This window comes from Rhodnius prolixus, unplaced genomic scaffold (genome assembly GCF_049639745.1).
Source record: "Rhodnius prolixus isolate KJV_2025 unplaced genomic scaffold, Rpr scaffold_6, whole genome shotgun sequence".
NCBI lineage: Eukaryota > Metazoa > Arthropoda > Insecta > Hemiptera > Reduviidae > Rhodnius > Rhodnius prolixus.
The window spans coordinates 18,690,208-18,717,337 of record NW_027411634.1 but is presented as its reverse complement, the minus strand read 5'-3'; the positions used below and the strand labels follow the sequence as shown (position 1 = coordinate 18,717,337).

Here is a 27,130-nt window from a genome sequence, read left to right as displayed (position 1 = left end):
CTGATTTCTTTAAAGGAAAAAAAAATTGAGAAGCAGGTATTGTTGCTTATAAATCTTCAAGATTGTAGAGAGTGTTTTATGATTAGTTTGACAGAAACATGTGGTGCCATAACTTAACAAACCATATTGCTAACATCTGGTAGCATTAAAAGAATATTTAAAAGTAAAGTATACGTATATGTTTCCTTTACAGATACTTGAAAATTTGTTAATTTTTTATCACTATGTTCTTTCATAAAAGTTATTGCAAAAACAAAACTGCACCTTTGCTAATTGTTACAAAAAAAATCTGATGAAAACACAAACGATTTTCACTACCATAGTTTACAAAATTGAATTTTCTTTTCACTTACCACCAGTATTATAACTTTTTTGTCTTTCTCTTTCTTTTGTCAGATAAAAGGAAGTATGTGATCGTTTCAAAGATTACTTTTCATCAAAAACTTTTCTTTTGAGATCCACTGAGTCCCAAAAAGTGGTTATCGTGTGTGTTTGTCTATCTGAAGATTATGTGAAGTAATTCAGAATAACTTTGTTTACTGATGAAGCTGTTGATTCAGCCATCCTGCCTCATTCTTCAGTCCACATGTTATTCATGTGTCTGCAAGGTAATAAAGCATTCTTTAGTCAAATTTTTCTTAAAGCGATCAACATATATATATGTTTGGTAATTTTCAGTTTTTATCAAATAACCGCGTTGGAATGATGGAACAGTCTCGTTTAAAGATTCATATGGAAATTGTAAGGAATATGCTCCTTCCTTTTTAACTATAAAAACATAAATTTCTGACTTTTAACGTTCTTAAGATGAGCCATATGAAGGCAAAACTAAAACCATGACTAGTAAAACATTGAGAAGGGCGATTGGATTCGTAAAGCAAGGATGAGCAACACGCGGCCCGCCAAGCATTTCTAAAATTGAACTTATTTTAACGACTTTCTCCCATCAATATATTGTTATAAAATTAATTATAATAAAATGGTCGTACATACTAAACCTACATATTTTTTTATGGCGAGTTACTTGTCGACGACGTTTTTAAACATGCAATACGAACGCGCCGCGTCTGCGCGATTTTTTTGTGACGAGATACACACTTGTCGGTGACTTGTTCAAACATGCAATACGGACGCGATGCGTTTCGTACGAAGTTTCGTAAATTATTAATAAGAGTTAATCTATGTGCGGCCCGCCAAAAAAAAATTAAATTTAAATTGGCCCATTGATTAAAAAGGTTGCTCACCCCTGCGTTAAAGCATTATGAGCTTAAAAATGTTTAATTATGTGCATTATCATATCAGAAGAAAAAATATTTTTGAACTTACCAAAAAGTAAAACAAAAATCTATTCAGCATTCACCTTCCAGTGGATGCCTGAAGAATGAAACCTCTATATCGGAACGCTGTTAGTATCAAAACGGGGTGCTAAGTTCGAGATTCTGGTGATTTTTCGATGTTCAATTCGCACGCACATAGCAAGCGTTGAAATTCTGTGAAAACATTTTTTTTTCGTATTTACGGGACTTCAAAACGTGTATTACCGGTCAAAATTTAATTAAAAAATGTTTGTTTAATTAAACAATGTTTGTTTTGAGTTGTAAAAGTAAGAAAGTAATAGTTTATAAATATGTTTTTTTATTTTTTATTATTGGGTTAATTTATATTTCATTTCCTCATCTATAATTTAATATTTTAATATGAAAACATATTGTGATAACTTCACTTCCGGTGTTGGCTTTAGTTATTACTCAGGGGGACAAGAAGTACCCGTACTCTCTTTTTTGTGTCCTTTGCAGTCATCTATACTCCACAGTTCCATAGAATTGAACCACATCATCGCTCCGATCTTGCGGCAGCTGTTTGAACTACAGTAAATACTTTGCACTCTTCTTCAACAGTAGGTACTACTAGGTAGATCAGTCACCAGCACCACTCACCAGCGTGTGTCAGTGGTGGAGTTTGTCAAAATAAATAGCGAACAATTGTGTTTCATGGACGCTAATAATTGTTTCACAAATAGTATTAGTTTATCATTATTATAGTGCGGCTATATATGTGCGTTATAACTTTGAAGTCATGTAATTATTTTAATCAAGAATTTATTGACTATTAATCATGTAAGTATTTTGTTTTTAGTGAAAAAGGAGAAAATCGTTAATTCCTATTTATTTTTTTTAAAGATTGTCTACTGCTAATCATCTTTGAAAAAATGCAATAGTTTGTTTTATGTAGAGTAGTATTTAATTTTAATTATTTTGCTAAGATAAAATAACAGAATCCAAAATAAAAAACAAATTTACTTGAGCACCTAGTATGTTAAATCTTTAAACATATTTTGCGAGTTTCTTCTTGTCTGATAACTTCGGCTTTCCCATTTCTTTTAGACTAAAACCGTTACATGACGTCTACTGTAAATAAATATTACCACCCCTGACTTACAATTGTAAAGTCCATGTAAATAGGTGAGTATTTTATGGGAACCCCTCAGAGGGGTAAAATGGCACAAAAGGGGTGGTGCAGTTGGGTCTTTTACCCCTTAAAAGGTGCTTGCAATGCGTGCGTGCTCATGTATTGATTCCCGACAAGGGCGCCACTACCCCTCCATACTACCATTCTGGGCACCTGATGAAGATAATATGTATCTTCTATTTTTTTTTTTTATTCGCTAGTTTTTAATTTACAATCTTTAATTACCAATTAATTTGTTAATAATTTACTTTAAACCAGTTATTTACTGGAATGAAAGGTCGAAGAAAGAATTTAAACATGCGTGCGCCTTGTTGCAATCATTACTCAACAGCCTATTGATGAAATTATTGCAGTACGCTTATCATAAAGCGTATGGTAGCCCTATACGGACTTATAAAACTTAGTTTAATTCTTTGTATCGGTCTTTAGAGCAATCGGCTGTATAAAAAAAAAAGTATTTATTGTTCAAAGAGATTGTTGTGGTGTGTTTATTATTCATCGTGACAAAATCTGTTGTTAACACTTGTAATGACATTTTCTTGCTACTATTTTCAACGTTCTACTCACAAATTTTCATTGCATAAATAAGGTAGATTAGGTAAATAAATAAATTTACTTTATGTAAGCTTACATATTACATGGTGTCCTGCTTTGTAAATTAAATTTCATTTACAATCCTAATGATTAGTGTTCAGAAAAACAAATAAAATTGTTCCTGCAGTTGCACAAATAAATTATACATAAATAAATAATAAATAATGACAGCAAAGTTTAATAATAATATAAAGTAAGAAAAAGTTCACCGTCTCTCTATAAACAATTCTTAATGTTCCTTGAAGAAAAAAAATATATACAGAAAAGAAATAGATAAAATAATAATAAAATATATAACTGAATGCAATGCCTTCAAAATAAATTAAATAATTCTGGACAAACTTAAAATATAACTTTCATAATCAGACGAATACATTGAAGAAGGTTAACATAATTTGTTTATCTTTTGAAATAAATTTAAGTGAAAGTAATTATGGTTCAATTAAATTTTTATTAAATAGCGAATATTTTAATAAAATCCTACTAACATTGTACAGTTAGAAAACTGTATCTTAAACTGAAATGGACACTTCACAGGGAAGCTAACCTGCGGTTCTGGAATTTCCTTCACACTCGATTTTAGCTTAACATTTAGGTATTTATTTAACATTATACAAGAGATAAGACCATGCATTTCACAAACATGTCTCTTTAAGGGGTATGTATCCACCTCCTCGCCCTGAAGTAATCAACCAAATTTACCTAATAACTTGTTTCAAATAAAAGATTTAGATTTATATGTTTTTATGTACTAGAGAAACTTTAAATAAAGTCGTAGGAATCATTATCTCGAGTTAGTCTCAAAATAATAAAAATCTATTCAATGAAGTGGAACCTTCGTTGACCGATTTTGACCAAAAGGTTATTGTTAAATTGCTTTTTGGCACTTCAGCGAAATATAATTTGCAATTTTCGTGATTTTACCTTTTTGAGAAACGGTGGTTATTACTCACACACACAGGAAACATCATAACGGATAATTTTTTTTTTGTATTTAAGACGCGTCAAACATCTGAGGTTATTGGGCGCCCGGAGCTTTTTTTCAGTGCACTGCCGGCCTCCGAACAGTGTTCTCTCGTTACAGACAATACTTTCCATCACTTGACATTGAGCTGTAAGAAGCTCCTAGGAAAAGAAAATCTAAGGTCCTTCCCGGCTGGATTCGATCCTGTGATCTTCGCATTGGAATCCAGCATTCGCTAACCACTCAGCTAATCCATTCCCTTATGGTAAGGGAATTTTTAACGGATATTCCCAGTGAAAATTGAAAATCTAAATTCTGCGCGTAACAAGACCTTTACTAGTAGTAGTAAAATGAAATTTTAATGACTTTCTTGAATCATTAAATATAATCGCAATTCAAGTAATATTTTATTTTTTATAAAATAATAATTATGTTAGAAACTATAAAATTTATTGAGTAAAATGACACTTCTCTTAAAACATTTATCTTCGAATTTGAAATTTTACCTACACAATTTGTGAAAATATTACGTAGGTGTATTTAGGATTAAAATAGCGAGGATTCGGTCAAATAAAAAACAGTATATCAGTCTTTACGCACAAAAGAGTCTTCATTCTTCAGGCGTAAAAACTGAGTTACTGTTTTTTTTTATTTATTTACACGAATCTTTGCTATTTAAATCTTAATATTAATAGTTTACGGTCACTAAAGATAATACAAATTACGCAGATGATGAGGTTGCTCATACTCTTAAATGAAACTTCAAATGGGACCTTAATCCATCTCTCCCCTAATATACATTAAGAAGGGTTTTCAAACAAAATTTTCAAAAATTATGTATTGGAAAACAGATCAATAATTTCGACTTTTTTTTTTTTAGCTTTAAACACTTTTTTAAAAAAAGGTCTTATGTTAACTTCGGCTAAGAATGAACAACTGTTTCGCTAACCAAATAAGTTTTAAAACCCCTTATCCACTTCGTCTCATCTTTACATAACATGATATTTTAAACTCTGTGGAGACGTTCCAGCAATGCTTAGGACAGTGGCAGAATCGTTGGGAGAAACCACGGCTGGGCATTCACCAAGTACCATACTTTGTTTTGGTATAAGAAATATATTTATTTAACAAAAGCAAAAAAAGTTACACATACAGACAATTGGAAAATATTGTTGTGCTGGATAATGTCGGTTGATTTATGCATTAAAGCATGCTTGTTCATTTGGCCGGTTTCGAATTTTCATCCGGTGAATTGATTCCTACCAGCAAACCTAATGTTACCTTTCGACTGTTACAAAGTCGACAACTGGGTTAACAAAACAAGTGTACTACGAAGGATAAAGTCAATGATTTATGCCGCTCGTCGAAAACATTTTTATTTTTTGGTTTGTGAAAATCCCTTCTTTCAAAATGAATATTTATAAAATACGCACAATTGAGAAAATTAGTTATAACATAATACTTCTTGTTAGAAAAGTAAAAAAAAAAAAAACAAATTAATACCAGAACAGAATCTAATTTAATCGGTACTAGCAAAATGTTTTATGAGTAGGCAGATATTAAATGAACATGTTTGGAAGTGTACGTAATAAAACTAGATGGGAAGGGCGTGTTTCAATGCTATAATTTACAGCTAGTATTATAATACTAACACCATGACCGCTGCGTGTCATTGATGGCGTCCAGTCACTCAGTACTCCAACTGGGTGCCCCTAATACTGCTAACTTAATCATTATCATACTAGTGAATTCATTCTTTACATTTTATCCTATTTTAATGATGCCACTTTCTTACTTTTAGCATCAGTTTTTAGATTCACCCCACCCCCTTGTTCGCTGCCAAAAAAGTAGAATTGCAAAAATTGCTAACTTTAATCATCACAAATTATCTTTTACTCCTGCAAATTGTCTTGGTGCAGATCGAACATCTTAAATAGATATCTAGGACATCTAGTAAAGATTGACACCAAACATATGTATCATCCGAAGCCTAGTTTACAATATTACCTAGGCCATAATATAGTAAGTACAATACTGCAAGCTGTACATGTGAAGTATAAACAACAAAAGAGGCCCCCCCCACATTAAATGAAATCATTAAATATAGCAATCAAAATCCCTTATTTCTTACTTTCCACTTTCACGAATTGATTTTCCAAAATTTTCTTGAAAATTGCTGCAACTATTTTCTTAAAACTGTCTGCATTATTTACACCAGCAGATTTATAATTTTTGTTTTGAAAATTCGATTATGTGCACTTCTGCGTTTTCCTTCTAAGAGCCATTTATTACAACTCTTATTCATTATTAAAGAAGAATGATTGAAATTCCGAGTTCAAAGAAAACTGCTTTACCGAAAGTTTACATAGTTTACTGAGGGAATTTTTGTTTTCAAATTATAAAATTATACTCTCTAAAATGGTTCTACCGTTGTCTCTAAACTTCTTATTTACATTTGTTATTTGTAATAATATACTGTATTTAAACATTAAACATAAGTCATGGAAGTTTGGAACAATTTAAAACATACCTACATTATTAGAAAATAAATACATAAAAATCAAAAAATAACTTCTAGTCATCGTTACAAAAAAAAAAAATTTCTAACTTAAGAACAAAAACCATAAAAACAACTAAAAATACACTTGAATTGAAAATTATCTTTAATATTTAATAATTTTTTTAATAGATTGATTTATCATTATTTGTTTACAAACTAAATAATCCGACAAAAATATTTCTCTATAATTGTTTACAATGAGGGTAATTCAAAAACATGTAAAACAATGTTTATTGTTCATTTAAACTACTATACTTACCAATGAATACTTGTATCGATGCCTATATTTTTTCCCTTCTAAATGGATTCTCAATAGATTTATATTCGGCAATCTAGTTGTGCAATTAGTCTCTGTTAGGAGCGCTATCTATCGGTATTAAATGACGAATAGACGGATTATATTTAGAACTGAGAGCCCTCTCAATATCCAAACATCTTAGAATGATTTGCCCATTTTGCCAATATATAAATTCTTTATGTTGATGTAGTAGCTCTACCCTTGAAAAATCAGTCAAATGATCATGTATCCTATTTTACTCAGGATATTGCTAAAATAGGAGAAACCAATGTTTCTTAATTACCTTAGAATACTGTGGCAGTTCATCAGCAGACTCTTTAAGCATTTACTATCACTAATTTAGAGTGCACTCCAGAATTACAAAACGGATATCTTGGCATTTTCTTGTATGTAGATCTGTAATTTTATATTTGAATAAACTTTTCTATTCTGTTACTGCATAGTAATGCATGATTTTACAGATTGTTTAATTTGAGTCAAGAGTTCAATATGTTTTGAAATTCTGTGTTTGAATTGAACGTACAGGTTATAACTTTGAAAACAAGTAGTAACAGAATGTTTACATCAGATTTTTATAGATTCTAAGAACCACAGATGTATTTCAGACTTGCACTCTAATCACCAACAAAACCCTTCTAAAAGAAAGAAATAAGTAGATTGTTTCAGGCAAAAATCTTTGATTTTTGTCATTAATTTAAAACTGCATGGTAGTACATAATTTTAAATAAAAATCGATTTCAAATTGTTGCAAAATGGTGTCACTTTTTTTTTATTTTATATTTTTGTTTAATCAATTATTTGGAGTAGTTGTTTCGTAAAATATTTAAAATTAGTAATAATTCCATCTGCCACGCCAGTATGGTAGCTGCTAGATTGTAACCGTTGATAATATTACTTCTCTATGGTATTGATCCTTTGCAATGGTGACCAATGAGAGCTACGGGCCCAGTCAGATCATATAAGGGAAAGTCCAGATCTGGTAAGACCGTTACACAATACTTATGTAAAAAAAAGATCCTAACCCCCGTACCAATGTCTGCTTCTATCTGGCTCCCTGAATTGTCCCAACATTTCCATTGTATTCTACGCCATTATTGAAAAGAATGGCCTTTTTTTTTTAAATTTAAACTGACATTAATTCGTTGTTTCAATCTGTTTAAATCAGCATTTTTTTTAAACCTTTTATCTGATGTAGAAAGGCATTGTGTAGTTTTTTAAAATGTGCTCACAAAATATTAATTGGACTCTTTTATTTAAACGCGTTTTGGTCTTAAAACTTATACATTGAATGTAGAAAACATGTTATTGCGCGCCTTATTTATTTTAATTAATTTAGAGCCATTTTCGTAAAAAAGCAACACATTTTACCTCAAGTAAAAGGAGTGGATAGGTTTTGAAACCCAGGGAAAATGCCAGTGTAAACTTTTCTGTACTATAGCAGCATAACTTTGCTTTAAACTTCAAAGGCCAAGTTTGTCCAAAATATTTTTCGAAAAAGTACAAAAAAAGAGTCTCGAGTGTGGTCATATATTTCAGCATTCATCGTTATGGATGAGCTTTGTGGGTTGTTGATTTGTGAATCGTTGATTCAGAGCTATTCGGAGTCTATTGTGAACTGTCGGGTTTTTTCACAGAACACTCAGTTGGTTTCTTCAATGAACAATGTGATCTCTAAAAGAAGGGGCTCCATTCTTTCTGTTTATGTGACGGAGAGAGAGAAACATCCATCCATCTTATGACGGATTGTTTTAGGTACAAGGAGGCTAGGTTTAAGATCTTGGATAGAAAAAGGTTGACGATGAAAGAGATTAGTCTGTTTCCCCTTAAGGTGCTTCCATGATTTGGTAGAACAGCTGTGAATCTTAGGTGGCATTGGCCTGGGAGTGGATTGTCATCCTAGACTCGGTTTGTTGATGTTCTTGTTTTTTCATGAGCTCTGAGTTTTCTAACCACTGATGAATAATAATGAATATGTGGTAGCTATCCTGAGAACCCAATGCTCTAACATTAAAGAAGCTATATTTCAGAAAGAACTGAAGTTTTGTAAACTAAATAGGGAAGAATTTCTCAAGAATTAAATACTTAATTTGAATTTGAAAATGTTTATTTACAATTAAAAATTTTTTTATACAAATATATATGTATAAAAGGAGGTTTCAGGCTGCATGCCTATATCCTCTCCACAACATATCAACATTTACATTGGGTACAAGTCCAACTTAATGCTAAGGCAAAAAATTTAAAAAAAAAAACTTACTAAATACTTAATAAACTTCATCTTCATGTAAGTATTTAAAGAATAAAGAAAATGATCAATCACTTTCAAAATAAAATTTTGGCACTCACCATCACCATCGGCCATGTTTTATTTTATGAGTTTACAGCAGGAAAGATTTAGGTCAATATAACTTACTTAGATTTCTCCTTCATGAAGATACAACCTTTTTCTTCAAGCTTTTTAGATTTCAAACTAATGAACCACGAACATTGAAAATTTTACAGTAATTTGTGATTGTCTACACCTGTTTTTTTTAAAAGAACATCTGTGACCAATCAGTTCGACATCTACTTTCTCTCATTTCATTATGTTCTTTAGCCTTGTGTTGTATTCGATTTAGCATATTTAAAATTTTATTCTTGTTTTATATATTTTATAGTTTTTCTGTGTTGATAAATAGTTTGTATTAGTCTGAAGGGAGGGCGCAGCTACTCAAATTGGGCAAAACAACCATTTTTAAATAATCTTTGGATGAAGTAAATTGTAACCTTACTTTACATGCTTAGAGTTCTTTAAAAATTATATAAATCAATATATAATTTGGTATGCATAGTCATACATATAATCAATATATACAAATCTTTTTTTCTAAAATTTCAAATTACCAAAAAAAAGATTAAAGAAAACAGTTGTCCAAGTCATACCCTAAAGATGCTAGGTTATCTCCTTTTCTGCAACAAACCATACAAAAACTTGAGAATATTATTATATATAATATATATATGTATATATTATATTATAATATATTATATTATAATTTGTAACTTTGATTTAAGATAAATTAAGAATACCATGAAAAATTAATCATCTTGTCAAAAAATAATAAACTTAACAAAAAATGCGCTTGAGAATCCACAAACTTATTGGGATCACTTCTACTAATTTGTGTTTCATTTAATATAAGCCTGACGTACATCCTTTTCCTTTGTAGTGTGGCATAAGAAACAAAAAAAACAAAACAAGAAAGTACCATGGAAACGAGGCTAATTCATTACGTCATCATTCTTGATGGACATTTGCTGCTAAAATAGTTAGTATATATGCTACAGGCCCCATCGTTATTCATCCAGTTGCCTGACTGGCAAACAAGTTTTGGCCCCACACTTCCCGACAGAGTAAACAAAAAAATTGAAGAACTTGATGGCATTGAATTTCTTTTATACCCACCTAGTTCAATATTAGCTCTATCGCATACCATTTTCACTATGGCAAGAACCGGTAGAAGAAAGATGATTTATAAGAGTCAATATGGGTTCTATATTGAATATATATAAAAGTTTATTCAAAATGGTCCTATTTTGATATAACCTTTTACTGATAGAATATTCAAGTTTTATTATTATTATAATTATTATTATTATTATTAATCGTAATAAAGCACAGCTGATGAACAAAGAAGGACTAAGTCTTTATATTAGTAAACCACATACAAATCAACCGCCCTTTTTACTGGTGGGTACAAGAAATAGATATCATCTTTCAAACATGAAACACCTGTCATCACAAAAGTTTACTAAGAGCACTTCAATGACAATGCCGCTCTACCAACAGAATAAGTTGTTCCCACTGTACTTATCACTTGTTATATCTTCCTTAAAGTTCGTCTTTACCGATCAGATAAAAGCAAAATAAAAGGAAATAACTGGCAGATCGTGGCCACAAAACATTTTATGAGAAAAATATTTCTAATAAAATTATAATGAACGTAGATTATGTCTGTGTTGCTATTATCAAAGTTTTGGAAAAGAATGTAGCTTAAATAGGTCTATTTTCTTTAATTTTGGATTTACTAGTGCAGGGGTCGGCAACCTATTTCAAGTAGAGAGCCATTTCTTCTTAAATAATTTTAATAAATCTTACCAAGAGCCGCAAGGATGGTAGTGTTAAAAAACTCTGTAGATCATTGGTATTCACAAATTATTATTGTCTGAAATTCAATAACATTTATATGTTTGAAAACTGTCCGGTAGGACAGTGGTAAAAGGGTTGATCGTCAAAAACTGCACGAAAAAGCGTAACGTTGAAAAACACCCAACTTTGACAAATTTTATATTTATTTTCAGATATTGCAAAGTAAATAAACAAATAAATAATAACTAAACCTGTATTTGAATGAAAATGGCGGCAGTACTATATAATTACGTACTGTATTTTAAAATAATTCTATCCAATTTCAAACCAATCACATTTAAAATTCTTTTAGAAAAAATATCTTTACTTTAATAAATGAAATTTTCATTTGTTTCAATAAAATTGAAATATACAATTTATTTTGGACAGGCTGAAGAGCCACAAAATTGGATAAAAGAGCCGCGGGTTGTACAATAGCATTGCTTTAAGTAGAGCTTAAGATGTCGGGTGGTTGTAAGTGATAGGAGCTAAATAGAGCCTGATATGCAGCTTTTTTTCTGCCATGTTCAGAATTTTTCATTCTTGATGAACTAGGTGGTCTTGAATAATTTTTGTCTTTTCAAAAAGGCCTTTGAACTGTATACCGAATAATGCTGAATAACTTTTAAACTTGAGTGCATGTGATGTCAATGCTAAAATATAAAGACAGCTAAGGCTCTTCGTAGCAAATTCTACACTGACCAATGCTTGAGTTTCCGAAGGAGGCCTATTGTCATCCTAATTGCCACCTGGCCTTGTTAAAACTGTTCTGACTGTAAAACTGTAGTATATTTAAACGGGTTTTTAAACTTTTTCTATTTCTTTAGGTTTGCAATTTACGCGTAACATTTCTACAACTTATGGAATTCAATGACCTTGACTTTTTGCAGTAAAATGTTTTCTCTTTAACTAATTTTTTTTGTCGCCACATCAATCTTCTGTGATAATGTGCTTAACGTTGCAAAAGAACTTCTGTTATCTGCTTATTTTTATATAAAATAAAAAAAAATGCGGTCATTTACATTTATATTACTTTAGTTGGGGCTGGACAAAACGCTAAAAAGAGAGAGAAAAAAATGGTACCCTGTTGCTATGGTCCCAACAGACATGCCTTGTCACTATGACAACTGGTCGTTACCCTAGTAATATTTGGTAAGGCTATTCATTAGGGCTTAGATCCTGCTCTGCGCCTAAAGGCCTTAGATCCTCTTCCTTCTATCTCTTTTCAGACGTTACGTTGACCTCATTTCTATTTTTAAAAAGAAATGAGAAGTTGTTTAGCAAACTGTAACATTTACCATAATTTAATGGCTGCTTAGGTTCAGTTACAACGTCAAATAAAAATAAAAATAAAAAAGCGTAAAGAATTCCTAAATAAGGCTGCAATGATTTTCTTAAACTGATTTCAAATTCATCAAATCTTAAATTGTGGAAAGAGGCGAAATAGTTTTGGGCAGTGGCCAGAGGATGTCTCGTGAAGAAGTTGCATTATAGTAACCTTTAGTGCCCATCATCAGTAGCTTCTAGAAAACATTAAAGTAGACTGCATGATATAGGAGTAATATATCGTACATATATTTGAATTTTATTTACAAAACTAAATTCATACATAATAAGATTATCATTTTGTCTGCCTAACCAAAAAATATCATTCTTAGCAAGAATAGTTGCTGCAGTTATCTTGAAAACAGGCGCTATGATTTTGTGAACCTCCTACATGCATTTGTTTTTACCTAAAATGATTTGGGATCATAAAATACGAGAATAATATCTTTGCTTGAAAGTAGTCCTCCCTTTGAATGCAACTGTAATAAACAATTCATATTGATGTAACTCAATTTACTTTGCAAACAGCAAATTGAGTTGAAACCGTAGGCGGTGAATTAATTTAGTTGATCAGATTTTTTAATTTATTAAGTTCTCTCCTAAAAACTTCTTGTTAAACAATGTTTCCCTTTTGTTGCTATTCACCAATGAGATTTCTTTTTATGTTTTTCTGTCGTGACTACGTTCCACTTGTGAAAGTTCTCTGTTACTCTTTTTTATTAGATTTTCCATTTGCCCTCCAACAAAGATAAGTAATGCTATTGGAACCATTCAAAGTATCATGGTGGTATAAAAATAAGTAGATTCAGATTATAAATGAATTACTTTGTGCAAATTCTCATTACAATAAGTAGGTCGTATTAATGGCAGAAATGTTTGCAAAATTTATTATAACCCTTCTTTTTTTGCTTCTACTTCTTGAACGTATTTTCATCTTTCAATTTAAACATTTTATAAAAACATGGACATTTTAATTATTAGTGAGAAAACATACTGATTTTTGTTTTTATTATTTTCCCGCAAACCCCCTACAACTTTCGCGTATTACTTAATCTAACCTCTATAAATTACATGTATGTTGTCTGCCTAATTCCTTATTTCTAGACCTATTCAATTATTTGTACAATTTTTTGGAGATCTTGTAGAACTCGCAAAATAAATTGTTGAAGTAAATAATTTTGTTACTTACTATCTTGTTTTCTTACCAATCATTTTTAAAATGCATTTTCTAAATAATTAAAGAAAATTAATCAATAATTTCATTCACGATTTTTAAAATTTATACGTTTTAGGTAGCCTTAAAACATCACTATCTTAAGTTAATATTCTTATTCTTTATAAATTAAACATTTTAAAAATATTTTTTATTCAATATGATTTCTTTTTTTTTACCATTTCAGAATGTCTGAGTTTACGGGAGAAGGTGAAAAAGGTTCAGATGTAAACCTAGAGAATAAGTCTGAAGATAAAAAAGATATCGAGGATGAAGAAAAAGAAAAAATGATTGAAGAAAAGGAGATAAGAGTTGGAGAAGTTGAAAAGAGAAAAAAAGCTTTAGAGGAAGCAGCAGCTCTTGGACAAGTGGATAAGAGGAGGATACCCACCGGAGGCATCAAAATTCCAGGCTTCCTAAGAAGTAGCAGATCTAGGGATAAAAACAAGGTAAATATGTGATTAATGTCTAATATTCCATCTCTCACTTTCTCTCCGCCATCCACATTTACATAATGGAAAATAACTTTGGATAATCTGCCAAAAAAATAACAGCTAATATTAGCATTTCTTTATAAATTTATTGATTAAAGAATTCTGAGATAGTGTTGTTATCAATTCAATCAGAAATCCATAAAAGAGTTTAATAACAACAATGAATGCTCTATAAAAGTTAATTGGTTGAAAAGTTGAAAGCGCCTTGGAATAATAAAAATAATAATCAAAATTGCAGACAGTGCTGATGGTACAATTATTGAGACAAAACAATAAGAAGGAATTAGGGTATTCAAATTACTTTGAAGGCTAAAGAGACTCGGCAAAGAAATCCTGAAAAATATTCGACTAATTCTTAGTGTTTCTCTTAATGAAAATGTTAAAATTGCTTACCAAACTTTATCTTCCTCTGAGACTCCTCGACTTTTATCTAATTATTTGTCAGCTATCTTAGACAAGATACTAGAAATCGATTCATTGATAAAGTATAGGACTGAAGAGAGATTTCAGTATGAGATGTATCGGATTGTCTGAAATGAAAATTACCCTATATACATTACCATATCTCTTACCCATTTTTTCAAGAAGAAAAATGTTGCTGTTCGCGTGAAGAAAAACAGTATAATAAAATATGTATGGATAAACAATGGGAAGGCTGTTGGGATAGCAGGTTAGCCTAGCTGCGACCTATCCCAGTACAATTCCGTCTCAATAGTGGTACTTTGATGACTGTGATAAATTAAATTCTTAATAAACGCTTAGAAAGCTTAATTCCCTCCAGTTATTTAATAGATACATTGCACTATCAACTTTTTACACTATCTAACATTATCGAATGAGCCTTGAAGTCTTAGCTCATAAAACTCATAAAAGTTAATTATTCGAAAAATGGTTTGAATATAATTAAATACAAATAGTATGGTTAAATAGAATAGAATGCAAATGTTTGTATGGTGAAATAGAATGGCCATTTAATAAAAATATTCTATACTTTTTTCGAGACTTAAAGCCGAAATTGAGGAAATCAAATTAGCCATATTTTCGGTTGAAAGCTTTTGATCTAATTCTAAGTTCTTATTTGAAAGGAATTTTAAGTTTTGTCTTTCTACTTATTTTACTACTTACTTTTGACTTATGTAAGTCCAATAAATTTTTAATTAATTGAATTTTAAATGGCAATAGTAGGATGTTAGTAAAAGAGTGAATAAAAACAGACAGTTAAAAAAAGTTTTACTCCCCCTTCTTTTTTCTTTATAAATTTGTAATGAACTTTATATCACGCACAGGAAGGTGAACTCGAAGGAGAAGAAGAAAATGATTTAATTGAGCCAAGTTGTACAGCCGTAAGACTGGGAGATGAAGATAAACAAAATAAGACTGATTTAGAAAGGAAACTTCCACTTATAGCGAAACTTAATAATATCAATGTGCCTTTTCTTAAAAGAAAAAAGGTTAGAACTTTTAAACTTTTGTTCAGTGGTTGAGCTTACTTATAATATACTTAGTTTAATAGTAAATTAATTATTATTAGTTAATTATTTTAATTAATTATTTTAGCAAGAAGAAGGTGAAGAGCCATCAGCCAACGGCGATGCAGGAAACGGCGAGCAAGATGAGCCCCAACGAAAACCCAAATTAATTAACGCTATCAGGCTACCTCTTGCATCTTTAGTGCCAAAAAAACATAAACTAGCCAAGGTAGATCATAATTTTCTTAATCCTATTCTTCCTAAAAATTATGATCGCAATTTTAAGAAAGATTGTCGTATCTCAGTTATGTAATGTAACATCACCTAGCCTCTAAGTCAAAGTAAAGCTAACTTTTATTTTCACTGATCATTGAACTATGTGATTATTCTAATGATGACTCTAAGTGATATTTTAATCGATGAAGCTCTTTGAAGGATTAATCGCTTCGTGAAACATTTATAAATTACTTTGTGTGGGTACGATAAATTTGATCAGATTTAGTCAGCAAAAGACAGAATCATAAGTGAGGACGAAATAAGTACACCAAACTGATTAACTCTGGTGATGAGTCAGGGATTAAAGAATCAAGTGTGGTACGATGAATACAATCAAAGATATTATTTAGCGCTGAGGACCTAACCACATTTTCAATGGATCAGATTTATTAAACATGGACTCAAGAAATCTCACTAGATCACTCTAAGAGTTCAACATACACTGCTCCACAAAAAAAGTGGCGCACTTTAAAAATGCGTTATTTTTTTTTCTCTGTAACTTTTTTGTTCTACTTATTATTTTAGTTAGCAAATATAATAAGTATAAAGTTACGGGAGGGCTAAAATAAAATAAAAAATGATCTAAAAGAAATGAAAACCTTTAATTTAACAAAAAAGTACTTCTCAGCAAAAAATGAATTTGAAAAAAAAAGTATTTCTTCCGATTAAAAAAGGAGAAAAAGAATTTTAGTAACGTGTATTGCTCGCATTATTGCATCCGATCTCCTCGGCATACTCCTTATTAAATTTCTCACGAAATCTTGTGTTAATTCCTCCCATATCTCCACCAGAGCACCTCGCAACTCTTCTAAGCTCCTGGGAGGATTATTTCTCCATCTTAATCGCCTACCAAGCTCATCCCAAAGATGTTCAATTGGATTTAAATCCGAGCTGCGTGCTGGCCACCTCAAAACACGAATGCTAGTATCCTGTAGATATTGAACAACACAGGCGGCAGTGTGTGGTCGGGCATTATCTTGCATAAAAATAAAATTTTCCCCAATAAATGGTGCATAGGGTATCACATATTGCTGCAAAATTTCCCTCACATACAAATCTGCATTCAAAATTGCCCTGTTGAACACGTGGAGCTTAGTCTAAGCCCCCAAAGAAATCCCAGCCCACACCATCACTGAAACACCTCCGAATGGTAGTCTACCAGAAATATTGCACGGAGCGTAGCGCTCCCCAGGCCTTCGGTAAACTCGTCGCCTCCCATCAGGTGCGTAGAGAGCAAAACGGGACTCGTCTGAAAAGAGAACGTTTCTCCAATCGTTCTCAGACCAGTTGCGGTGTTCCCTAGCGAACTCTAGACGGGCTCTCCGATGGTCTACGGTGAGCAATGGTCCTGTGGCTTGCTTCCTAGGGCGTAAATTCATTTCAGCGAGCCTTCTTCGTACGGTTTCGGCACTGAATGAAACTCCACGAACAGTAAGCAGTGTTTGAGCAGTTTCAGAAGGAGTTGATGTACGATTTCTCAGAGTGTGAATTCTAATAAATCGATCATCAAGTGCTTCTGTGGCTCTTGGTCGACCCGAACCTTGTCTGCGAGTGCAGAGGCCTGTCTCCCGGTAACGATGGATGGCTCTACGGACGGTGGTCTCAGGCAACCCTAACGTTCGTGCTGCGTACCGCTGACTCCGTCCATCCTCAACTAATGCAATAATACGGGCCACTTGCTCTGCTGTAATTGAGAGTTTGCAATGCTTTCAGTTTGAAAAAAGTCGAAACTCAACTGTAGAGGTCAATAAATTTATTTACTGTTGAGGTAAAGTTCATGTTGTTGTTTACACAAAAAGTCCGAAGGGGATTAAACGAGGAATTGCTTCTCTATTTACAAGAAACTTTGGGCCTTGCTTCGATTAATTGTTCCCTGACAGTTTATGAAAATAATTAAAACTAATAATCTTTCCCCAAAATGTGTTAAAACAAAAAATAAACGCTTTTTTAAAGTGCGCCACTTTTTTTGTGGAGCAGTTTATTATTGAAATGCAGAACCAATCATCCTTTGATAAGTTATTACTCTAAATAAAGTTTTTTTTTTCTTTTTAAGTGATTAACAAGTTGCCAGAAGCTACTGAGTTAGTTACTGAATGTTTTTCACTCATATACAAATAACAGACGGCATTCTTCATGTAATTAGAAGGTCTACGGTTATGTTTCAGAACTCTTAGTTTCAAAGAATAGGAAGTCGAAGTAAAGGAAAGCAAGCTTATCTTCAAATAAATTTAGACAAATGTTCATGCAAAGTTAAAACTAGAAAAAAAGAACGCTTTTATATAATAATATTTACCCTTAATCAAAGTATGCGAAAAATTATGTTTAAAAAAAGGATAAATGTTAAAGGAAAGTTTTTAAAATTTTTAAAAATATTAAGAATAATCCTTGTGATGGAATCTTCACTTAACCATTGCTAAAGCCCAATAATGATTTTAAAAAGGTTCTTTGTAGGAGAAGAGTGGTATGAAGTTGTTAAAAGAAAGTGCATTACGCGATATTTTGGTTTCCTATGAAGTGAAATTATTTTATCGGTGTTCAAAAGAGTCTAGTAGCCACTTTTAGGACATAATCTTGATTGAACACATTTTTAAGTCACTATTATCATTAATTTATTATTTATACTTAATACATTAATATAAATTAATACTTAAGTTGGTAAGTATTTAATTTTTTAACTGAAAGAACTTAAAACATAAATCAGAATAATTTGATATGGTGTACTTTTATTGCAAATGTCAATAAGTGATAAATTAATCCCTAAATAAAAAATAAATAAAATAAAAAACTTAACTTTAAATGATCATTTTCGTCTTCAATAATACTTCTGAAAAGTATGTTTGCACTTTTAATGAATTAAAGGATGGTGATCATGGAGTGAGTAGTGGACCACAAGCTGGATTGGCTTCTATGGAAACACTAGATGATTCTAATGGATCATTCAAACATGATGATGGCATGGAAAACGTTAGGCTAGACAACGTCGAGGTATAAATAGAAACTTTATAAATAGTCGTGTTTCTTATTTTAGAAGAAAGTTATATTTAGTTACATTTATGATTTTGTAAACAGTTTGATCCAGAAAAAGCAGCACTTGAAGATGAGGTAGAATCAAAGTGGGCAACTAAAGAGTGGAATAGGTTGGTAAAAGAACATAAAATAATGATAGGTAAGTAATATTATGTTTGTATTCAATTTATTTATCCTATATTATATTTTGAAATTATATCAAAAAACTTTTATGTTTACAGGATCCGTCATATTATTTCTTCTCCTTCTAATTTTATTACTGATATGTTTGGCGTCAGGCATGCAAACACCTCCACCATCAGCTATTATTAATGGCAGGTTCATAACAGCTCTCACATCATGCGGTCTTGTGGAAGGGTAAGTTATCAGAATGTATCTCTCCTCGCATCTCAGAAAACCATTAGATTAATTTCTTACAAGTGCGGTATTAATTTTAATCTTACCCTAATAAAAAACTAACAACATTCATGGGCAGGAGTGAAATAAGTAATAAAGAAATATTCCAGCATATGGGCTATTAGTAATCATTTCAAAAATGTTGTTACGATTTTATTTAACAAGTTAGTAAGCTTTAAAAATCGAAACTGTAATATTCATAGTTCGCTAGATTTATTAATCTATATTTAAACCATTGATAAAATTCTACCATCGGAGGAAATCTATAAATCGCATGTGCTATTTTACACAATAGTTTTGTGTTGTATCAGTCTTTTGGAATATATGCTCTCAAAATGAATATGTAAAACTTGGGTGCCATTTAATATTTTTAAGAAAAAATAACCAAGATTCCGAACAAGCTAAGTTTTTGAAGTAAGGAATAATCCTTAACATTGTAGGCTTTAATATATTGTCTTTTTAGGAACTTTTTTTTATCTGTTATTCTTTTGCGATTTCTTAAAACAGATTCTATTTTTTTTTTGTTATTTTGACCGTAATTCACTCTCAGAGGTTAAGGTTAAATATTGAACCGTAAAAAAATTATATTGTGGAAAAGTGTGCAATATTATACCATTTTTGGTAATACCATCATGAACACCAACTTTATAACCAGTAAAAATTTTAACATTTAAAAGTACTGATGGTAAGTTTTTTAAAATGCGTTATACTTTTTTTAAAATTAATTTAAATGCCCAAAAGGGTTATGAATGATCATGATACTACGAATTATTTTATATTATAATTTTACAGGCTTGGTCAGTAATTAAATCCTTATGATATTTAAGTAACACAAGATTAGAATGACTCTTCTGTTAACCTTTATTTTTATTGTTATTAATTTAATTATTTTTAATTTATCGAAATTATCGTATTTCGTATTAAATGTTGACCATGTTTTATCTGTTATATCTGGAGAATTCATTCCAAATACTAATAATCGTTATTGTTTCAGGGTTTTGGAAGATGGTGCTCATGTATTTCGTGGAATACCATATGCATTACCACCTACTGGGAACTTGAGGTTTGCACCACCAAAAACATTTACTTTAAATGATTGTTGGAATGGAACACTGAAAGTTCATAATCATACACCTCCATGTTGGCAAATGTTCGTGAACGGCTCTTTGGATGGGGATGAAGACTGTTTAACCTTAGATGTTTATTCACCTCAAGTTAGATATGATTCTCCAGCACCGGTAAGCTAACAAAGCTTAATTATTTTTGTTTATTTGCTTTTTAATTTCAGTTAAAATTTTACTGAATCATACCCTAGTAGGGTCTAAAAGAAATGCTATATTAATGTTAATTTTGTATTTTCTTTCTAATTAAGAAGAATACGAACATTAAAAAAAATTAGTACATAATTTAAATAATAACTCGTATTTTTAATTTTGATAAACTAAGGTTGGTCTACCTGTGTATAAAAATTCCTAGAACTGTGATCAAAATAATTCAACTTTTTGTTTTTGTTATTTTTTCTTATATAACTTTCATCTTATGATCATTTGTTTTAGGTGGTCGTACTAATTGGAGCGGATAGTTTGTTAGGAGGATGGCCAGGGAAGTTCTATCCAACTGCCCAGATTGCTGTTACTAATGAGGTTGTCTTTGTCCATCCTCATTTTCGAATGGGTCCATTAGGTTTTCTAGCAGCTCGTCCTCTTTCTGATTCTGTTTATCCACGTACTTCTGGAAACTATGGCTTAGCAGATGTGGTACAAGCTTTACTTTGGGTTCAGCTCAATATTGTACATTTTGGTGGGGATCCAAAGTCTGTTACAGTTTTAGGATATCGGGCTGGCGCTACTTTGGTCACAGCTCTCACTGCTATGTATAAGCCAGAGGTAGGTTCTAAATAACATTTTTTTTATTTTTAGAAAAACTTGTTTTCTAGAGTAATGCCGGTTACTATAACAACTTCTGTTTATTTTATTTATAGAGATTATTTTCGCGAGTTTGGATATCTAGTGGTTCGACTATTTTTCCAAATATATCTTTAGTGGAATCTGAAAGCCGCACTGAAGGATACTTAGAAGCAGTTTCTTGCAATGGGAATACTACAGTCGCTACTTCTTGCCTGCGTGAGCTGGTGAGTAATTCTGTATTAACTACATCTATTTGCAGGAAATGTTAAATTAATTTCTAACCGCTTACTTAGTTTCGCCTTTCACCCTTTTCATAATCTGGTACATTTGCCTCTAATGTGAAGTTTCTGGGTTCGATACTAGGCTTGTTGCCTCAACAGATTTTTCTTGTCCAGAAACAACTTCAACTAAATATTCAGAAAAACATTGCTCTTTCTCTTTCACATCTTTTCATCAGAAAAGGCTGGGTGCCATTGAACTCACATTTATAATTGAGTTTCCATAATTATACATAATCATATTACATTAAATAAACATATTTAAAAAAATAACTATAGAAATGTATGTCCAGGATGTAGAAGATTTGCTTGATAACATACCAGACGGTTGGAGGGGCCAAGAGGTGGGGAATTTACCTAAAGGACAAGTAAAAGGTCATCAATGGTTAGTTCAAGATGGAGTTCACATACGACAACATCCACTAGATGTGTGGTCCAGCGGCAATCTTTCTATTCAAGTTGTTATTGGTTAGTATAAAAATGTTAGTGTAAACAAAATATCTCAACAAATACAAATAACAATCACATAAATAAAACATTAATTAATTTAGAGTGACTCATATTTGATAAATGACAATCCACTTTAGTTCCAACGACGCACCAAACAAACACATCTTCAGGAGTGTTGAATGAGGGAGATATTGCAGCATAGTCCTAATACTCATTCCAGAACTGTGGAAATCAATTTGTTGACTAATAAAGTTAATATTATTGTAGGGGCAACAGCTCACTCGGAAATAAATTACAATTGGAAGGAAATGCGATCAGCATGGACACCTGATCGCATTAAGATTGAAGTGAATAGGAGTCAGATAGGTGCAGAAGGTCTAACTGAGAAAGCACTTGGCCTGTATGGTAATAATCTTCCGGGACTTGCTGCAATGACATCAGACATTGCTACCATCTGTCCACTTATTAAACAGCACAAATCTATCACTAATTCCAAATTTTATCTAGTAACCCAGGTAAAAACTAATTCTTATAAATTTTAGAGTATAATAATTTTCAATATATATTTTTTTTTGTTAACAAATAAAATTATTTCACAGCCAGCTGATTCGTTTGGATTGAGCTACGCTGGTTTTGATATTGATGCAATCCTGGGAACTAGATTTAACGCAACTTTAGTAAGTGCTGCCCAAAAGTATGCATCATTAATTAGACAGATGTTTTTTAAATATGTCCATTTTGGTGAACAAATTCCTTTTATTTTGACCTCTATTGGTCAAAATGCTACGCAATTAAACGCAAGAGATTTAGAAATTAAATGTAATCTTTGGAAAGAAGCTGGTTTTCATAAGTTCGCAAGGATAGAGTAAGCTAAATATCATTTATTATTCTACACTTTTTGTTTTTAAGAAAAGAAGAAATCAATACTGTTATCAACATTTGCAAATTTTAATATTTTATTTTATGAGAAACAATTTGCTCAAAAAGTAAATTTTTGTTTCACATCATTGATGCCATTGATGTATGTGGAAAGTAGCGAAATTCATAAAAGGAATTTTTACAATTGTTGGAATAATCGTACGGCTTTGGTTTGTCAAAATTTCAAGTTATGTACAATGGATGTGAAAAGTATATTCACTAGTATCTTTATTGTTCAGACTTAACAATTGTTTTTTTAAAAAGTGGTGGTAAAAAACATAAATACATATTGTTAGTTAGACGTTGAGCCCTGCCTGAAAAAATAGGCGATTACTTCACTTCACAAAAGAGTAATTGTTTAGAAATGTAACATTTACTTTTCTTATTTTCCTTTTTTTATAATTCAAATTTCTTCAAAGTGCAAAAGCTTAATTGTTATGCGAAATAAATAAAATAAATGTGTTTACTTATCAAATAATTGTTTTCTATCATTAAAAAGTTTCATTTTTTCCAGATATTTTTGAAACATTAAATCAGTACAGAGTTTGAACTAGTTTATTTTTCTTACTACTAAAAAAAAAATCATTTGATTTTTACCATCTCAAATTTTAAAGAAATGTTATATTTCTAAGTAATTTTGCTTTTATAGTTTTTTTCATTCTGAAGATTAAATTATGATAACTATATTTAACTTCTTTGAATATTGTTAACCTCTGTAATAAGACTACGGTATCATTTTCAAGAAGAATATAAATAATATTTTTATTACTTCGTGAAGAGTTATTAGAATAAAAGCAGCATAATGACGTTGGTTAGCGTGTATATGCAACAGAAATAAAAATAAATGCTGTAACTTTAAAAACTTGGTAAACATAATATTGTTTTATTTCTCACTTTCTGTTTCTTATCATTTAAATTGTAAACGGTAGTTTTTGGTTTTTAATGAATAAATGATTAGGTTACTAATGTTGGACGATAAGTTATTGAGAAGGCCAAGTTTATACATAAATTATTTTGTTGGTCACGGAATGGTTTTTCCTGTGGTGTTAAGGTGTCCCGACATCATCGGACCTTACCGTACGTACGTTTAGAACTGAATTGTGTTATAGTTAATTATCGATTTCCACTTTTCAAGTCAAATCAATATTTACAATTTAGATAATGAGAATTGAAAAATCTCATTCACTAATTAAATGAACCCATTAAAAAAGAAATGCAAATAGTGAAAATATGAACTGAAGAAAAGGGGATATGGTACGTCCAAATTCAAGGTTCCAGGTTTACCTTTAAGCATCAACGGGTATCTTTGAATTAAAAATTAATTCTCTGGGCTCCATGTAATAATGTACTTGCGTTTTATTCGACATCATCACAGATAATGCAATGTAAAATAGAATCATTTTGCTGCTCTCAGAAAGTTTCTTCAGTTGAATGGTTTTTAATGTTCATTCAACATAAAATACGAAAGACTAGCCTTTCAATGAATATGAATGAATACAACAAGATGGAGCATCTTTTAATTAAATCCTACTAGTTCAAGGCTTCTTTATTTGGAAAAACGTTCTCTTGCATATTTATGAAGACTTTTTTATTTCGTCAAATTAAAACCTCCTAAAGTAAGCTATAAAATAATATACTTTTCCTTATCCAAAAAGTAGTGAATCCTCTTCCAGTTATTGCTCGAAAAGCGTAATAATTCCTGATGGATCCTCTGATGGATATGCCATTATCAGAAGACTATTCGGTAATGAACAATCGCTTTTCACGTACTAATGACAAAGGCTTAAGGCGTTGGTCTAAAATGCCATCAAGAGACAACAAACCATTGGAAGCATCTCCGGAAGCTCAAAATTTATAAGTAAGCTTGAAAGTAATAATAATGAACCTTAGGTAGCATTGTTTGCAAGATGGTTATATCCTTCTCAATGATTATGTTTAAATAACACTTACGCATCATCTCCCCTTAATAAGTTTCGAAAAGGGATGAATAATTCCTTTGAACAAGCACAGTGATGTGGCTACTCTATTGTTTTCTAAAGAAGCCAATAGAAAGTCAAGCTAGGCCACACCCAGTTCTTTTTGGTTGTGAATTAAAATGTTTCTTTTCTCTAACATCAGCGAGGATGTTTTATTTACTTTTAACTTCTATCTCACAATACGCAAAAACTGCCTAAGCATTATTATATAATGGAGTAGTCTCATCTTAAAACATTTAAGAGTTACAAAAATCTAACATGGCAATGAAAGACCCGTTTCTTTAAAAAGTTCGTTGATGTTACTTGAATACGTTTCATTAGCAAACGTTATATCGTTATGACGGTTTAATTTTATTTTTCTGATTTCAAAGAGAAGCGATTTCAGAAAAGTAAAATCTCTATCTAATATATAGCCCTAAAAAACTGAATCCATAGAAGATTCTTTTTTCTATTTCTTGATCGTAAGAGTTTGTTAACTCTGAATTTAAAGATTTCTTCAATAAGCACAAAAAGATATAATTTTGTTAAATTTTGTGGAGAAGAGTAATGCTGACTAATTAATCGGATATTGGCTGTTACAATATAAGTTGTTGCAATGTCTGGCAGTGGCAAAAGTTTTCTTTTAAGACTTTATTTTTAATTTTTGCCGCTGTGAAAACATTTCTACTTGAGCTTTTTTTTTTGCTTATAAACTTTATTGCAATAATTCTAGGAAACATACGTATTAAATGTTATCTTAATCAAATAATATAAATGTATTGTTTAAATCTCATGATGTAAATAAATGAGAATTTGTAATGTAATAAATGAGATTGTAATAATGGGTAAGCATTAACATTACCCATTGCAGTATAAAGTGTAAATGCAAAAATCCTTTTTTTTTTAGAGATTACAATACAAAAATTTCGAAATGTTCGCAAATATAATGACTGCCTTTTGAAATAAATTATCATAATCAATTTAATTTAAATAGCAGTTATTTAGTAAATAATTTTAACTTTTTATTAATATTTAATTCTTTTGTCCAAAACGGACAGTAAAAAATTAAAAGAATAAAAAATGTACCTACAGAATACTCAGTGTTATTAATAACATGATGTTTGAAAACAGTGTAAAGCTTTTCTCTAGGAAAAAGACAAATTAAGCTTTTGGCCCTAAATATTTTGATTTGGTTACAATCATTACAGGTTCAGACGTTCATTTTACATACATATAATTGAAACATTATTATGCTTCTTTCTCTTAATAACGTAAGAATGAGAAACAAGCACTTAGTTTCTATCCACATATTTATAAATGGTTATAAGTAGATAACTTATTGAAACAACAAATGTGAAAACAATCCATTAAAGCGGTTTTCATTTCTTTAAATTTTCACTTCAGTTTTGAATATTTATTTATTTTGGGTACACTTCGTAAAAGAATATGTATTTCAAAAATTCAGTTCCATTTAAATCAGAACTGTGGTGTGGTACTAATGCTGCTTTTTTCGGATAATATTTTTCCGTCTTTGTCTTCTATTAGAAAAATAAGAACTCTAATTTTTCTTGTTTTTTGCGGACATTTCTTATTGAACTTCTGTTTGAGAAATCAAGAGGTGTAATAAAATTTCCTGGTGGGCTACCCCTACCTCGTACATGTGCAAATATTTTGAAAAAACAAAGGAAGAGAAGAAAGGGTTTTTAAATTAATCTGCATAAACCGGACGTTTTGTGGAAGAAACTCAGCCTCGGCTAACATTGTCAAACCACCTAATGATAAAGTGCTATTGATATTTTTCGATTACATAACTTTGTTGTTAATATTATTATTTCTTAATACAAATAACAGATAATATGGAGAAAAGAGAAAGAAATTTATCAAGAAAATACAAATTGAATATTCTGAACCTTCATTTTAATCATAAATATTTTCAGACGTTTCGTATATACGCACATCGTTTATATGTAAAAGTGGTCCAATAAAAAAAAAAGTTTGTATTAGTCGTAAAAATATTTAAAGGAACAGCAAATGTGATAAAACCCAGAAATCTGGGATATATGTGTTCATAATCCAAATACCTTCCTTTTTTTATTTAATTTGAATATTAAAATGATAGAAATTTTTTAGAAGATAGGATATTTTAAAAACAAGTAATAAGACTATTCAAAAGTGATATTGCTTAAAAAAAAAAAATTAAATAAATAAATCTTTTGGAAAAACATAATTTAGAAAAGCTGAAAAAATTGAAATATATGATTGAAGTTTGAATAAAATAAATAGTCACAACTTTTTAAAATATTTTTATATCCATTTTGTACGATTATTGCTAAGTGGATATTTTTTAAACAAAATAATATCTTAATAT

General features: G+C 30.8%; 1 protein-coding gene and 1 long non-coding RNA gene across 9 annotated transcripts; one reads left to right on the top strand and one right to left on the bottom strand.

Annotated features, from left to right (window-relative positions):
* Window positions 1–24: 24 nt before the first annotated feature.
* On the top strand, window positions 25–25,336 carry Nrt (Neurotactin). 8 transcript variants are annotated; one of them, XM_074141159.1, is made up of 15 exons: window positions 25–163; window positions 397–608; window positions 13,780–14,041; window positions 15,373–15,537; window positions 15,644–15,784; window positions 18,691–18,816; window positions 18,901–18,997; window positions 19,080–19,215; window positions 20,249–20,492; window positions 20,811–21,140; window positions 21,236–21,385; window positions 21,733–21,907; window positions 22,157–22,404; window positions 22,489–22,754; window positions 23,322–25,336. In XM_074141159.1, the coding sequence occupies exons 3-15, from the start codon at window positions 13,781–13,783 to the stop codon at window positions 23,329–23,331; spliced, it is 2,349 nt and encodes a 782-aa protein (XP_073997260.1). In that variant the 5' UTR covers window positions 25–163; window positions 397–608; window position 13,780; the 3' UTR covers window positions 23,332–25,336. The 8 variants fall into 8 exon arrangements, with proteins under 8 accessions (XP_073997260.1, XP_073997259.1, XP_073997258.1 ...); XM_074141158.1 differs by lacking the exon at window positions 25–163 and having other exon boundaries at window positions 219–608; XM_074141157.1 differs by lacking the exons at window positions 25–163; window positions 397–608 and adding an exon at window positions 1,605–2,117.
* LOC141460826 (uncharacterized) lies at window positions 6,792–10,760 on the bottom strand. Its single transcript, XR_012462382.1, has 4 exons — window positions 10,134–10,760; window positions 9,299–9,834; window positions 7,169–7,281; window positions 6,792–7,085 (listed from the first exon to the last, which is right to left on the bottom strand). It is a non-coding gene; the product is annotated as an uncharacterized lncRNA (long non-coding RNA).
* Window positions 25,337–27,130: the final 1,794 nt, after the last annotated feature.

Excerpts from the sequence above, each read along its gene's own strand:
- Nrt (XM_074141159.1), top strand. The coding sequence starts at position 13,781 with ATGTCTGAGTTTACGGGAGAAGGTGAAAAAGGTTCAGATGTAAACCTA. Across the intron at positions 15,538-15,643 it reads CTTTTCTTAAAAGAAAAAAG|CAAGAAGAAGGTGAAGAGCC; the intron begins GTTAGAACTTTT and ends TAATTATTTTAG. Across the intron at positions 21,386-21,732 it reads CTTCTTGCCTGCGTGAGCTG|GATGTAGAAGATTTGCTTGA; the intron begins GTGAGTAATTCT and ends ATGTATGTCCAG.